Genomic DNA, 15,190 nt, shown 5'->3' on the forward strand with positions numbered 1-15,190 from the left:
AGCAAGGAGGTATTGTGGATACAGTACTGAGTCTAGAGTCAGGAAAAGTTTGATTTCAAATCCAGACTCAGACATGGATTAGCTATATGATCCTAGGCAAGTCACTTAAACTGCTTATCTCAGTTTCCTCAACTGTAAAATGGGAATTCTAACAGCATTTATCTCACAGGGATAAGGATCAAATAAGATAACATTTATAACATACTTGGCACAGTACCAAGTTTATAATAAGCATTATATAAATATTTATTCCCTTCCCTACTCCAGTTATTTTTCCAACTCTGACTATTTTCACTGGCTGGCCCCCATGTCTGGAATTCTCTCCTTTCTAATCTCTGGCTCTTAAGTTCATTAACTTTCCTCAAGTCAGTTCAAACCCCACCTTCTCTAAGTCTTTCACAGTCCTCAATCTCAGCACTTTCCCTCTGAGAATACCCCCAATTTATCCTATATATATCTTGTTTGAATAGAGTTGTTTATAGAACATGAGCTCCTTAAGAGACTAATTTTTGCCTTTTTTTGGTATCCCAAACATGTCTCACAGCAGGCACTCAATAAATGCTAGCTGATTTTTTATATTTTATATTTTTATATTTATATTTTAATTATATCAATGAACAAAAAAGAATGGGAAAATAAAGAGAACATCATACCCCAGAGCATCTGTTCAAAAAAAAAAAGTTTAGACTCTGATGCTCTAGTTTAGTCAACTGGACTCTAAAAAACTTCTTGACTGCTATAGATTTTGTATCGTCTTCTATATACTAATATGAAATCATATTGTACACCCCCAATAAAATGTAAGCTCCATTAGGGTAGGGACTACAGGATACAACACTAGTTAATTTAACTGTAGCTGGAAAAAAAAGTTCTAATGTCTTTCCCCAAATAAATCCCATCCCACCCCCCTAGCTCTATTGTATTCATTTAAAGGAATCGTACCTGAATTATGTAGCACTGCATGGTCCTCATCAGAAACTGTGCATGAGAGCATTAAGGGAAAAAAATTAATAATTCAAATATCGCTCTTGTCCTATATTTCTAACAAAATTTATCATTTCATTTAACCCTGAAATGTATTACTGTCATCTAAACTGCTTTGCTGAACTACTTTGAAAGTTAAGTGGTATATTACTACATCTGTAAACTCATTTTCTCATATTATTATCAATGAAAATCTGTGAGAAAACTTACATTATGAAATCTATTTTTAGGTTTTACCCTGGCTTTTTAATTAAAGGAGTCACTTTCCATTTCTGAGTGCAGAGTTCATCAAGTGCTATATGTTTTGTCATTTTCATGTTTAGGAAGACTTGGCAAGTTCCTTTAGGCAAAAAAGAACTGATAATTTCAATAGTCTTTATCTCTGAAGTATAAACGGTATTGGAGGGCAAATAAATATTGCAGAAACAAGTGAAGTTTCTATTCCACTACATGAAATATGTAAAGAAGTTCTGCTCTTTTAGAACTCAAAGAAATCAAGGGGCATTTTTTAAAAATTTCTTAAAAGAGAACTTCAGGAAAGCCAAGATTACAACAGTGCCACAGAAAAAAGAATCAACATAACTTACAGAAATCTTCTACAAGTAACTAGAAATTCTTTCTATATTACCCAAAACTAAAGTGCCTTTTTACTTTGCCCTATCTTCCTGACTCCAAATCTAGCATTTTATCTACAGCACCAACTAGACTAACCGCTTTCCCTTCTCTTCACCTGTTAAATTATCTTTCTTTGCACTTTAAATTATATTCAGACATTATCTCCTCCTCGAAAGTCTCTAGAAAAACTTCTCTAGTAACGATCACCTTTCAGTTAATGATCTTACTCCAAGACCTTACTATCACTATGTAACTCTATAAGTACATAAAATGTAATATTGTGTCTTATAATTACTCTAATATCTTTGCCCCCTACTGGACTATAAACTATGTTAGGACAAGGAACTAAATCTTCTTTAAACTTTAAAACTGTGCAACAATTACCAGATGATAAATTTACTAACTGTTGATGTTTTAATTACTTTTGTTTTTGGAAGTACAATAACAAAGCAAAAATGGGGATCTTGAAAGGATTCCTGAAGAGTATGTCCAGTTCTCCCCAAAATATAAAGATTCTAATTAATAAATGGCACATGGGGGGCACAGTGGATAGAGTACCAGCCCTGAATTCTGGAAGACCTGAGTTCAAATCTGATCTCAAACACTTAAGACTTCCGAGCTGTGTGACCCTGCGCAAGTCACTTAACCCCAATTGCCTCAGCAAAAAAAAAAAAAAAAAAAAAATTTATACATATGGCACAGAGCTCTTTTCTGTAGGAGTAGGAGCCCCAGGGATTCAATTTCCTGTTCTGTCTAGAATTTTTTCAGCAGACTAATGAGTATGCATATAGCCATAACTGATTTGTTCTGCTTTTCCTTCCCTATAATCATAAATCTAGAGTAGAAAGGGATCTCTTAAGTCACCTAATCCAACCCTATCATTTTACAGGTGAGAAAACTATGGTGCAAGAAGTTAAATGATTTGCCCATTATCACACTAGAATTAATTACTGGAAGGAATAAAAGCCCAGGTCTTCTGGCACCTAAACCATTGTTCTTATTAGTGTACCATGTTACCTCTTTAATACACAATCATTCACAAACACTCCTTTCGTGTTATCCAATTTAATTTTTTTTAATAGCAAGACAAAATCAATTTCTAAGTTTTGACCAAGGTCTTTAAAGTTGATACTTAATATGTCGGATAAAAATTTAGCAACTACATTTTAGTAATCAATAGCTGACATTTCTGGCCTCACTAAACTACCATTTCACTGCTCTTGAGTTCCTTTTTAGTCAGAAGCCTGACTCCTAAGATGACATCATGTCATATCTCACATTGCTGACAAATTAGGTATGTAAAATTCTTGTGCAATATACCACAGCTAAAGTATATTGTGTAACAGGAAGAAAAGTAAAGAAAGCTGATAGTCACAGAAGGCCAAAGGTATAAAAGGTGATGATGTTTGGGGTTAGGGAAACTTCCATTGTGGAAAAAACAAACTTCAAAATGACTTAAATGAGAAAACTAGAATTTTGGCATCTTACTAAAAAAAAGTCTTTTTCTTTTTTAATGTTGTTTCTTTTTAAAGCTTAATTATAAAAGCTTTGGATAGTTGTTTAGTTATGATAAGCTGTTATTGTGATAAGCAATGATATACAATTAAATGATCCACAGATATAATCACCATAGCCTACCTTGAGGTGATTTGTGATCATTAATTTCCTAAATTGAATTAAACTGTTTTCTTTTATCTGCATATTTCTAAAGGACTAGTCACCACTATTTGTATCCCAACTCTTCACCACCAAGACAACTTAGCACTTTACATTAAAGATGAGAAAAAGAGTTGTATACATTACCCTATATGGTTAGACTATATTTAGGACACCATGTTTATCAGAACAAGATTAGGTTCAGACTTTGTACCTGACATTTAATTAACACTTAACCTTAAAAAGCTGATTCAGGACAACTAGCTAAGAATATGGCTTATCCAGCATAAATTCACAGTGGTTCCATTAATGAACATGTCCATAATGCTCTACAACTTTTTCAGATGCATAGTCTAGGGCAAATTCCTTAACTTATTTCCAGAAACTCATTTGGGTTTTTATTGTTGTTTTATAAGAACTATAATAATAAATATGTTTCATTATTATAGCATTACATATTATGTTATACATACAATAAGATATGTAATACACATATTATAACAATATATAATTCCAATATTGAGAAGGGCTTCACCAGTCTGACAAAAGGATCCATGGCACACAAAAATAGAGACTCCGGCTCTAGGATCACTACTACCACTATCCAGACCACTGCGCTCACCAACCCCCACCTCACCCCCATCCTCCCCCTGCTCACAGCCTGAACCGAAGGACCATCAGCCCCAGCCTAACCCGCCACCCACGGTGATCGCAGTAGCATAGCACGCTCCCTCTGCACCCCCTCCCCCCCAAACTTAGCACCACTCCTGATTTCAGATCATTCTATAATCACAGCAGGGCACAGCCAGCACTCCCTGGCTTCCTTGGCTCCACTGTCTCCAAACTCCGGGGACAACCTTCCTCCATCCCCGGTTGCTCAACGTCTTCCTCAGTCAACCACCCCAAACCCAATCCTCGCACCCTACTTTTCCCGCTCCTCCTTCCGAGGTCACGCCATCCCTCGGGGTCACTGCCAGCCCTGGGGCAGAGAGCCCCTCTCCCACCTCGGTCTGATATCTACCAGGATAGTCTTGAAAGGTTTAAATGGGGAAAGTGAGAGGGAAGATCGGGGGTCATTCCTGCCCCCTTTCCCGTAGTTCGGCCACCCGCAGGCGCCAGAATAGAAGAAATCCCCTGACAGGAGGGAGTGAGAGAGTCCAAACTCGGTCCCCCGCGCCCCAATGAGCCTCTGCTTTCTTGGCAGGCAGGGAACGCTCTACTCGCTCACCTGCCCTACCCAGAGGGAGACCTGTGGGGACCGGGGAGAGAAGGGGAACGTGACACCGCGGGCATCGCCATCCTCCCACACCCATCATTTCCCTCCAGACCTAGCGTGTGCACTAGCGCCCCCTGCCCGCCGGGTAAAGGATACGGTCCCGGCTCCAGTACGCCTCGACCCCCGAACCAGTGACTGCCGTCACATCCGCCATCTTGAAACAACCGCCACTCCCGAGGTCTCCCCTCAGCGGCACCGCCCCGGCCGCCAGAATCGTCCCCCAATTGGCTCTGCGAATTTTGAGGCCCGCCCCCAGCACTGTTGGGTCAGGGACCACGGGTGTGGGAGGGAGGAAGGGAAGGCGGAAGAGAGATGGTTTCTGGGAGTTGTGGTTTGATGACTTCTTGGCTTTTCTGACTCTGAGTGAACCGGAACCGAGAACGAGCACCAAGTCCAGAGCTGGGAAGGGAGAACTACGATTCCCGGCATGATAACAACCATCGTCTTTGAAGTGAAGGGGGCGGAGTTATGGAATTCCTTCTACCTCCTGTGCCCGCCCCCTTTCACGATTCTCCCTGACCTTTGACCCTTGTGCTCGCCTAGACTGGGGAACTGAGCCATGGAGGACCGATCGTTGCAGTGTTTGGGTGGCAACAAACCGCACCTGGAGAAACTAACTCTTGGGGTCGCCCGTATCCTGGGTCAGGGAGTGAGGACGAGGGGAGGCGGAAAAGGGATGATGTGGATGGGGGCAGGAAAGGATAGATTTGCAGAGACAGTAAGGGAGTGCGGTGTGGACTGAAGGGCAAGGAAGCATCCTAGGGGTAGAGGGGGATGGGAAAAGGGGATACTGGCAGAGTGGGAGGGACAGGGGACGAGAAGTCCCCATGAGTTTAGAAAGGGCTTTCAACATGATGACTCAGTATTGTAGGTAATCGATCCCAATTTCACAGAAAAGGAAACTGAGGTTCAGGGATTACTAATAACTGACTATTATATCGCGCCCCTTCTCCCCATGACCTCTGACTCCGAATCCATTCTACTTTGTACCACCCCGTCTGGCTAATATTGAGAATGATGTAGAGCAAAGGAGTTAAGGTAGAGTGTGGAGGTTTAAATAAAATTTAAGTGCTTGCTCCATGACAGCTGTTAGGAATACAAAGAGGAAACAACCCCTGCTCCAGGAGTTTTAAGTTAATGGAAGGAAGAGAAAGTACAGGAGAGCCATGGGGAAGGACAGGGGAAAGTGAGAAGGGCTTTACCCAAACTTTAGTCTTACAGGAATCAAAGAGTTGCCAAGGGAGTTTTGAATGTTTGTCCCTGCAGTTGCCAATAACAGAAGGAGAAAAAAGGGGTTTAGTAGCCCAACATGTAGAGTGTCATTCATTTGTTCTAACAGAATGGATAATGTGCCAAGGACTAGGGATGGGATGAGGACTGCGCCTATGATTTCTTTGGTAAATTGAACAATAATCAACAGCTCCTTCAGAAATTTATCTCATATATTGCCTAGAGCACTGAAAGGTTAATAACTTGCTCAAAGTCACAGTCCATCAGAAATAAGAATTGAAACCAGATCTGCCAAATCTATATTTGCCATACTGTCTCTGGAGGCTATGGGTACAAATAGAAAAAAGAAAATAATCTACCTTTGAGGAGCTTGCTTTCTATGGGGAAAAGGGGAGTGAGAGCCCAGGGCTCAACTGGGAATAGCAGCTACATAGGTAATTATATGCAAAATATTTACAAAGTAATTTGCACAAAAATGATAGTCTAGACTTTGAAGGATTAGAGATACTACCTTGAGCTATCCCGGAATAAAAGGTATTCCAGATGCAAGGGACAGCTTGTTCAAAGGTTTTTACACCTTTGTAAAAAGGGAGAATGTAAAGTATTATTTAAAAGCAGCATACAGACTACTTTGGCTGAAACACAGAGAACGTGAAGGAAAGGAAAGTGAAGTAAATTTGAGAAGGTAGACTGACTCCTGATTGAAGGGCAAAATGTGGAATTTGTATTTTACCCTTGATTATCTATCAGTATACATATAACTGGAACAAATTCTACAACTGTTTGGATGCAACAGGAAGAGAAAATGCAGGATCACTTTAAGAAAATTACAAAACTTTCATGAAGCCAAGCATTTTCCAGAAAAAGGCACCCATCCTTTAAATATCACCATTCTACAAGTATTGTGTGGCTGAGATGTGTGGAATATAACAGTCTCTGAAGAATTTAATTTACAGAGGGCAATGAAGTTGCATGATAGATATGAACAAACTACAACATATAATCAATGGGATTCTTATCAGGAAAAAAAAAAAAAAAAACCTTGAAGTAAGACTTTGGGAAAATGTAGCACAAGAAGAGAAGATGTCCTGATAATATGGTGAGAGCAAGGTATGAAAGGTGGCTAGCCCTGTTGCATAACTGATATTTTCATAATGAAAGGAAAAATACAAAAAGGACTCAGACACTTTGGCCAAACATCCCCTTCATGAATTATGGGAAGATATGTGAGCCACAGAAGATAAGTAGACTGGGATGGGTTATATGTTTGAAGGAAAAATCCTTATCAATGAGATTCCTTAGCTATTTAAATACTTCAAAAGAGGAAGATAATCATCTTGAGCAGAGGAATGATATTAAATCTCTTGTAACTTGGCAGCTACTTGGAACTTGAACTGGGAAGAGAGGGACTTGAGGCAAGAAGACCATTTATGGAACTACTTAAATGGTTCAGGAGATAATCATAATGAACATGGGAAGACAAAAGTCAGATGTAAGAATTGACAAGACTTATCAAATATTGGATGTGAGGAAAGAATTGAGGATGATTCCAAGATTTCTAATCTGTGTAACTGGAAGATGGTTATGCTCAACAGAAATAGAGAAGTTAGGATGAGGAGTGGTTTGGGAGGAAAAATAATAAATCCAATTTTATACAGATTGTATTTAAGATGTTGACAATGGCGTTGGGACAGAAATTAAGTGAAGAAATTAAGGTTAGTTATATCAATATGGAATTTGTCTATATAGAAATGATATTTGAATCCATAAAAGATAAAGAGAAGAGAAGACAGCTAAAGCTGATGATCCCAGTGTCTCAGATGTCATTATCAAAAGAAGATTTTGCCCAAACTCAGAAGAATCCAAGCTGCATAATTCCAGAAATTATTTTTAAAGTATTCATCACAAGTACTATCCAAAAGTTTTAGGACCAAACTATAACCACATTGGGTCATCCAAGAGTTATTAAATTAGGCAAGTGATCAGCCAGAAACAAGACCAATAATATGTTTTAGCAACTATAAGTCTTCAATTCCAGTGCAAAGGTTTTGGGGGTAGACTTAATATTTAAAAAAAAAAAAAAAGTTTGACACTACCTCATTTTGGCTTTAAAAGCTCTCCATATGATCTGGCTCCCTCATACTTAATGGGAACATTTTATCTTTGTACACCCAGAATTTAGCATCATCTTAACCGTGTCATATAAACATTTCATGTCCACCATCATTCTTCTAATCAAAATCCTCTTTGAAGGGTCAGCTCATTGTGGCACAGTGAAAAGAGCACTCACCCTCAAGTCAGAAGTGGATTCTCATTTTTCATCTGATGCTTATTTGTGTGACTTTCCATAAAGCACTTAGTCTTCCTTCGCTTCAGTTTTCTTATCTGTAAGAAGAGTAAGTTGGATTTAATGAATTCTTCCCTGCCTTAGATATATGATTCCACTTTCCCCATGAAGGCTTCCCCGACTATATCAGTCTTGATTGATTTTTCTTTTCCTCTTCACCCATATAGCATGTAGTATCCAAAACATATTATTTGTACTTTAGTTTGCATGTAATACACAACTAGACTGTACACTTCTTAAAGACCATGTTTCATGTTTCCTAAGTACATAAGGGTTGAAGTAGAATGGGTATTTAGTAAATACTTGGCAGCCTAATTTTTCCAGTCAGGAAGTTTGTATATTATGAGGCAAATAGGTTAGTCTTTTCCATGACAGTGAGCTTGAATGTCCAACCCCATCTAGTAATCTTGAGAATACATTAATTACAAAGTAGAGTGGTTAAGAGGGAATAGCATTACCACCACTAGTAACTATTGCCAGAAAAGCAACTCTAGTACAGTACCAATAAATTGATCTTTAATGTTATCTTGATAAAGTCAGTACATAGAAAGCTTGGTTTGCTTTCTCTCTTGATAAAATGCTCTGGAGACATGTTTATGTACTGTTTCTCTGCTTAGTCATTCAAGTTAAGGCTATATTTTCTGTTTCTTCTTTACCCCAGTTAGTACCAATACAACTGCATTTCAGTGGATATTCTGTGTTGATTGAATGAGACCCCAAGTGAGATGTCAGATGCTAAGTATCACCTTTCTGGATTGTCTCCATTCTCTAGCCATTAAGTTGCAAATCAACATCTAAACTAGTTGGATAGCCCAGTCTGAAATTCCAGCCAACTGAAATCATGCATATCTTACAACATGCATGTTTAATAGGCAGATTCCAGTAGGTAATTACTAATTGCCAGTGTGTGCTATTTATTTATTTATTTAGCCATCAGAAGATACCCTCTTATGTAATTTTACCACCCTAATTAGACCTTGTCATTTTCAAAGTGTCTTTTGCCTTGCTGAAATTTAAGAACCTTGAAAGGCTATCAGTGCTAATAGAATACAGTACTTGGTTGACTACTAAGTCCCTAGAATGCTCTGCTGTAAAGCATTAGAGAATCCAGTGACATCATTTAGCCTTTTCCACAAATGTGTATGTTTGCACACATGTATACACACACACACACACACACACACACACACATACATATATATCACTAACTTTTCCAAGAAAACTTCTGGAATTACATGCATTTTTCCAGAGAAGAGTGTCTTTGCAAAAGATATCTTATGCTATATAAATTTTTCTCTTCATTCAATTTATGTGAAACTCTGCTTATCCAGTCTATCTCTTCTATATTTTTGGTGTCTACTTGGAGTTACCTTTGATTCTTCCATCTTCCTCTCTATCCCACTTATTGTTACTCCTTCCTCTGTAAGTTCTACATCAGCAGAATTTTCCCCACAATTTTACATTTCTACTGCCATCCCCTTAATTCAGATCTACATTGTTACTACAATAATCTGGTATCTCTGCCTTTAGATTCTCCCTAATCTAATACTCAGTATTTCTACTTTTCAGAATCTTGAAGTTGGAAAGGATCATCTAGTCCAACCCACTCTTGAACAAGAATTCCTTCTTTAACATACTTGATAAGTGTCATTCAGCCTTTGTTAGATCCAGTGAAGAGGAATCCAATAAATCCAAAGACATCCTATTCCACTTGTGGATAGCTCTAATGGTTAGAAAATGTATCATAATATCAATTCTGAATTTGCCTCTCTGCATCTTCTACCCACTGTTCCTAGTTTTGCTGCCTAGGACCAAACAGAACAATTCTCATTCCTCTTCCATTTGAAGACAGATATCATTTTCCTGCTAATTATTTTCTTCTATAAATAACTATAGTTCCTTCCCTTAATTCTCAAATGGTAGAACTTTTTAAGGCCTTTTACATCTTGCCTTGTTTTTCAAATTTTTTTTTCCATCTACCTCTTCTGACCCCACATTGAGAAAGAGAAAAATAATGCATACATAGTTAAGCAAAACAAATTCCTGCAATGTCCAAAATTTTTACCCTTCAATCTCTACCTCTCAGGAGATAGGTAGAATATGAGACCTTATGAGATCACTATGATTACATTGAATAGAGTTCTGAGTTTCCTAAAGTATTAATCCTCATGATATTGTTATTGTATAAATTATTTACCTGGTTCTGCTCACTTCTCTTTGATGTGTTCATACAAGTTTTCTAGGTCTTCAAAAACCATAGTCCTTATAATTTTTTTCATTTTAAATTTAGAATTATGTACAATTTTGATACAGTTTCAGGCACGCTCCAAGATACTTCCTCTTCGTGAAAACCAGTTGTATTGTCTACCAAGAAGTATTTTGAGAAGCTATATGATCAAAAACCAGTTAAGCTTGATGAGTACAATTGACACTATCACAAAGGAAGGGTGTTTCATTTAATAGTGTTTCTTCTACTCTATGGTATTCATGGGAGACAGAATATGGCATGATTTCATTCATCAGCTTATCTTCCTCCTTTATCTTTTTCCAGACAGCTTCACCCCATTTGTCCCATTGTTCTTCCCTTTCAATTTATAATCTGCAACTTCCTCAAATTTCTTCAGTTTTTTTACCTTTTTATCATAAGATTGCCTCTCATTGTTACTCAAAATGTTACATGTTTTTCACCACATTTCCAGTGGATATGCCAGGATTTGCAGACTTAGTCTTGACACCCTTATAATTAAAGCTAAGGCCAAGAGAGGTTCAGTGATTTGCACATCATTCAAGTTAATAGGAAAGTCAGTAGTAGAAGCCAGACCTACTGATTTCCAGTCTTCTAATACTTGTGAAATCACCAGGCAAAAGGAAACAAATTTTGCTTTTTCAAAACACTTTTGTAATCAACATTATATATTCAAGTATGACATGCTTGAAACTAGATTTGAGTCCCAACTTAACCATTTTCTGTAACCTTGGACAAGTGACAATCTCTCTGGATCTCAGTTTCTTCTTCTATTATTTCACAAGAATGCTATTAATATCAAGTAAAAATGAGCTATATACATGACTTTTGTATCCAGAAAGAGCTATACAAATATAGGCTATTAGTATTATTAGCTAAATTGACCTTCATGCTATCCTTGAAGACAGGTAAGGTAAGTAGTAGTCTTTTTGTAAATGGAAAAGCAATAGCAACAATAATTAAGGGCCAGAACCATTAGATACCTTGTCCAAAGTCAAATAGGAAGGACATCAGTATGGGAGCTCTGACTTCCTTTTTCCAAACCAGAATGATAGTAGAGATCACTCACTGTAAGGTTAAAGTGATAAGTATTCAGTTATACCAATTAAAGTAGTAAATAAAAGAATACTTTTATTAGAGTAGATATCCCTACCCAGTTTCTGCAGGTTCTGAAAGTTCAGTTCATCCTACTGAATAGTGTATTCAGCAGTCTTTTGAACACAGAAACTTTGAGTTTACATTAGAGAGACCTACTTGAAATAAGCAGAAAATGAGATATGATGTGGCAATATGTATGGCATAGACACAAGTGCTTTGGAAGATGAGTCTAAGAAAACTTCAGAAAGAGAATAGATAAATTGAACCTTGCAAGGTGACTAAAGTGCTGCAGACTAGGGGAAATGAACAAAGTTAGAAATTAAGCACTGACTTTTAAGGTTACATTTATGTTTTCCAGGAGGGAGGACTTAGGTGGCTGGATAGGCAAGTTGGAATCAATTAAAAGAGGACCTTAAATGCCAAGTTGAATGGGTTAAAATTTATCTGATTAATAGAAATTATTTTCTACAGCAGAGAAACAACATTTTCATGGTGGTATTTTAGGGCTTAATTGCTGTTAGCGCTAATGAAATTACTAAAAAAAGCATTGGTTATATAAATAGGAAAGACAAACAGTACATTCTAATGTGTTGAAACCGTACATATACAGGATCTTGGCTTTAAGTCATATGAGAAAGCCACACTGTCCTTTAGGTTCTACAACAAGGCAAATGATACTGCAGTGTGTTTAATATCATTTCCATAAAACTATATTTCTGATGCTTTAATAGTATCAGGGACTTTGGCATCAAGAATTTTATTCAGTAGGTAGTCTGTAGTAGGGGGTGCTTCTATTTCTAGAGTTCTTAGGCTTACCTGTTTATCAGTGGCAGTTGGCCTAGGCCCCCTTCTCCCCAGAGATTACTCCTCTGGATAATGGGTATGGAGGGGCCATTGTCTTGAGAACAGTAACAGCGGCCTAGAGAAGGACTTCTTAAATTTTTTTTCATTTGAAAATCTTTTTTCTTTTGTTTTAGCCTAGGAAACTTTTACATGATCCTAGGTATATAGGTATAGAAAATAGGTATGCTAACCTAATATTTATGGATAAATCATAATTCCGCAACCCCCACATTCAATTATACACCCTATATGGGGTTGCAAGCCATAATTTAAGAAGCTGGAATCTACAGGACACTGTTATTCCCAGGGCTTTTGGGCATAGTGTCCTGAGTTGTTTTTATAATTTATAATAGTAGCTAGAAGAAGGGAGAAATCTGTTAAGGGACAGGTCAATTCTCTGAGAGCCTCCACAATTGTGAATCATAACATCTGAGGGAGTTGCAGGGCAGCCTTTGCTGACACAAGTATTATGGACTGGGAATGAGATAAATTGGAGGCAGAGGGAAGAGGAGGTAGGTCAGACAATGCAACAGCCTCTCAAGTCAGAGAACAGCAACTGCCTCTCAGTCTCCTTGTATCATCCTCTCACACGAGGAGATCCATTCTGCAGTTCTGGGTTGTATCTTAAGCAGCCACTGCTAACAGATTTCTAACAGAAATCTAAGTTTATAAAAGAGAAAAATGACAAAACTTGATGACATTGGCAAAAGAGATAAAGTGATTAGTAGGTAGTTCTAATGTTTTGAACTTGGATGACAGTGGAAATGGGGGATTAGAAAAGGAAAATTAGTTTATGGAGAAAAATGAGATTTGGTTCTATTCAGATTTCTGCTTAACTACTACTCTAGTGATTTAACTTTTTTCTTAGAGCCAGTAACTAAATATGACTGAAAGAATAGGCAAATGACTAGAATAGATGACCTCTTTAGTTCTCTAGTCGTTTTTAAGATTTGGGGCTATTTGTAGTTTTGTTCTCAAGTACATTCATCTGAAAGATGGAACCCATTTTTTATAATAGTACCGACATGGCCTGTTTTCTGAATTTCTATTCCACAAAGATTGTGTACAAGGCTCTTGCTCGAGTAAAGAAAGTAGTGAGAATATAACTGCTATATCAAGAATGGATGAAGTGTCATTCCCTTCCCTATTTCTCAAGAGTATATATAGGTTAAGATCTCAGCAAAATTCTGTATGATAGCATTTAAGCACACAAAAGGCAAAGAGAAGTTTAATGTTTAGTCAGTCATATTATTGGGCAACTACTATGAGTACAACAAAGTCATCCATCTTATAGACCTTGTAATCCTAGATGAAGTGAATGGATGCTTTGAGAATCCAGTTCTTTTATCAAAGCTAAAGCTTTGTTCTTAAAAAGCTTTCAGAAGGATTTATTTATTTGTGATTAAAATTCCTGTAACAAATATCAGCATATGGCCTCCAATATTGGAATATTTGTGAGCAATAGTCCTAGGAGCCCCAAAGAGGACTTCACAATATGGAGATATGATGGAATCTTCTTTTTCTCTTTTAGAAGCTTCCCCAGGAGTGACTGGAGTGTCAGTTATGGAACGGGAACCTGCTGATATTGGAATGATTACTGCATGGGAACAAGTAAGTATCTTCTTTAAAACAAATTACCTCTCACAAGACAGAATAGTCAACTATAGCAATCTAGTGTTTGACAAACCCAAAGATCCTAACTTTTGGGATAAGAATTCATTATTTGATAAAAACTGCTGGGATAACTGGAAATTAGTATGGCAGAAATTAGGCATGGACCCACACTTAACACCATATACCAAGATAAGATCAAAATGGGTTTATGACCTAGGCATAAAGAATGAGATTATAAATAAATTAGAGGAACATAGGATAGTTTATCTCTCAGACTTGTGGAGGAGAAAGAAATTTGTGACCAAAGATGAACTAGAGACCATTACTGATCACAAAATAGAAAATTTTGATTATATCAAATTAAAAAGCCTTTGTACAAACAAAACTAATACAAACAAGATTAGAAGGGAAGCAACAAACTGGGAAAACATCTTCACAATTAAAGGTTCTGATAAAGGCCTCATTTCCAAAATATATAGAGAACTGACTCAAATTTATAAGAAATCAAGCCATTCTCCAATTGATAAATGGTCAAAGGATATGAACAGACAATTTTCAGATGATGAAATTGAAACTATTACCACTCATATGAAAGAGTGTTCCAAATCACTATTGATCAGAGAAATGCAAATTAAGACAACTCTGAGATACCACTACACACCTGTCAGATTGGTTAAGATGACAGGAAAAAATAATGATGAATGCTGGAGGGGATGCGGGAAAACTGGGACACTGATGCATTGTTGGTGGAGTTGTGAACGAATCCAACTATTCTGGAGAGCAATCTGGAATTATGCCCAAAAAGTTATCAAACTGTGCATACCCTTTGATCCAGCAGTGTTACTTCTGGGCTTATATTCCAAAGAAATACTAAAGAAGGGAAAGGGACCTGGATGTGCCAAAATATTTGTGGCAGCCCTGTTTGTAGTGGCTAGAAACTGGAAAATGAATGGATGCCCATCAATTGGAGAATGGCTGGGTAAATTGTGGTATGTGAATATTATGGAATATTATTGTTCTGTAAGAAATGACCAGCAGGATGAATACAGAGAGGCTTGGAGAGGCTTACATGAACTGATGCTAAGTGAAATGAGCAGAACCAGGAGATCATTATACACTTCGACAAAGATATTGTATGAGGATGTATTCTGATGGAAGTGGATTTCTTTGACAAAGAGACCTAACTTAGTTCCAACTGATTAATGATGGACAGAAGCAACTACACCCAAAGAAAGAACACTGGGAAATGAATGTGAACTGTTTGCATTTTTGTTTTTCTTCC

General features: G+C 37.5%; 2 protein-coding genes across 3 annotated transcripts in view; one reads left to right on the forward strand and one right to left on the reverse strand.

Annotated features, from left to right (window-relative positions):
- Positions 1 to 4,767, reverse strand: part of KIAA1328 (KIAA1328 ortholog) — a 527,008-nt gene extending 522,241 nt beyond the window's left edge. For both annotated transcript variants that reach the window (XM_051969744.1, XM_051969743.1), the window contains exons 1-2: positions 4,628 to 4,767; positions 943 to 978 (exon numbers count right to left, since the gene is read on the reverse strand). In XM_051969744.1, coding sequence (XP_051825704.1) covers positions 943 to 978; positions 4,628 to 4,685 — 94 coding nt within the window. In that variant the 5' untranslated portion in view covers positions 4,686 to 4,767. The remainder of the gene's footprint in view (positions 1 to 942; positions 979 to 4,627) is intronic.
- A 220-nt stretch (positions 4,768 to 4,987) lies between these two features.
- The window catches only part of TPGS2 (tubulin polyglutamylase complex subunit 2), a 51,154-nt gene continuing 40,951 nt past the window's right edge, over positions 4,988 to 15,190 (forward strand). The window contains exons 1-2 of the mRNA XM_051969745.1: positions 4,988 to 5,172; positions 13,826 to 13,905. Of these exons, the coding sequence (XP_051825705.1) occupies positions 5,091 to 5,172; positions 13,826 to 13,905 (162 nt within the window). The 5' untranslated portion in view covers positions 4,988 to 5,090. The remainder of the gene's footprint in view (positions 5,173 to 13,825; positions 13,906 to 15,190) is intronic.

This window comes from Antechinus flavipes, chromosome 1 (genome assembly GCF_016432865.1).
Source record: "Antechinus flavipes isolate AdamAnt ecotype Samford, QLD, Australia chromosome 1, AdamAnt_v2, whole genome shotgun sequence".
Lineage (NCBI taxonomy): Eukaryota > Metazoa > Chordata > Mammalia > Dasyuromorphia > Dasyuridae > Antechinus > Antechinus flavipes.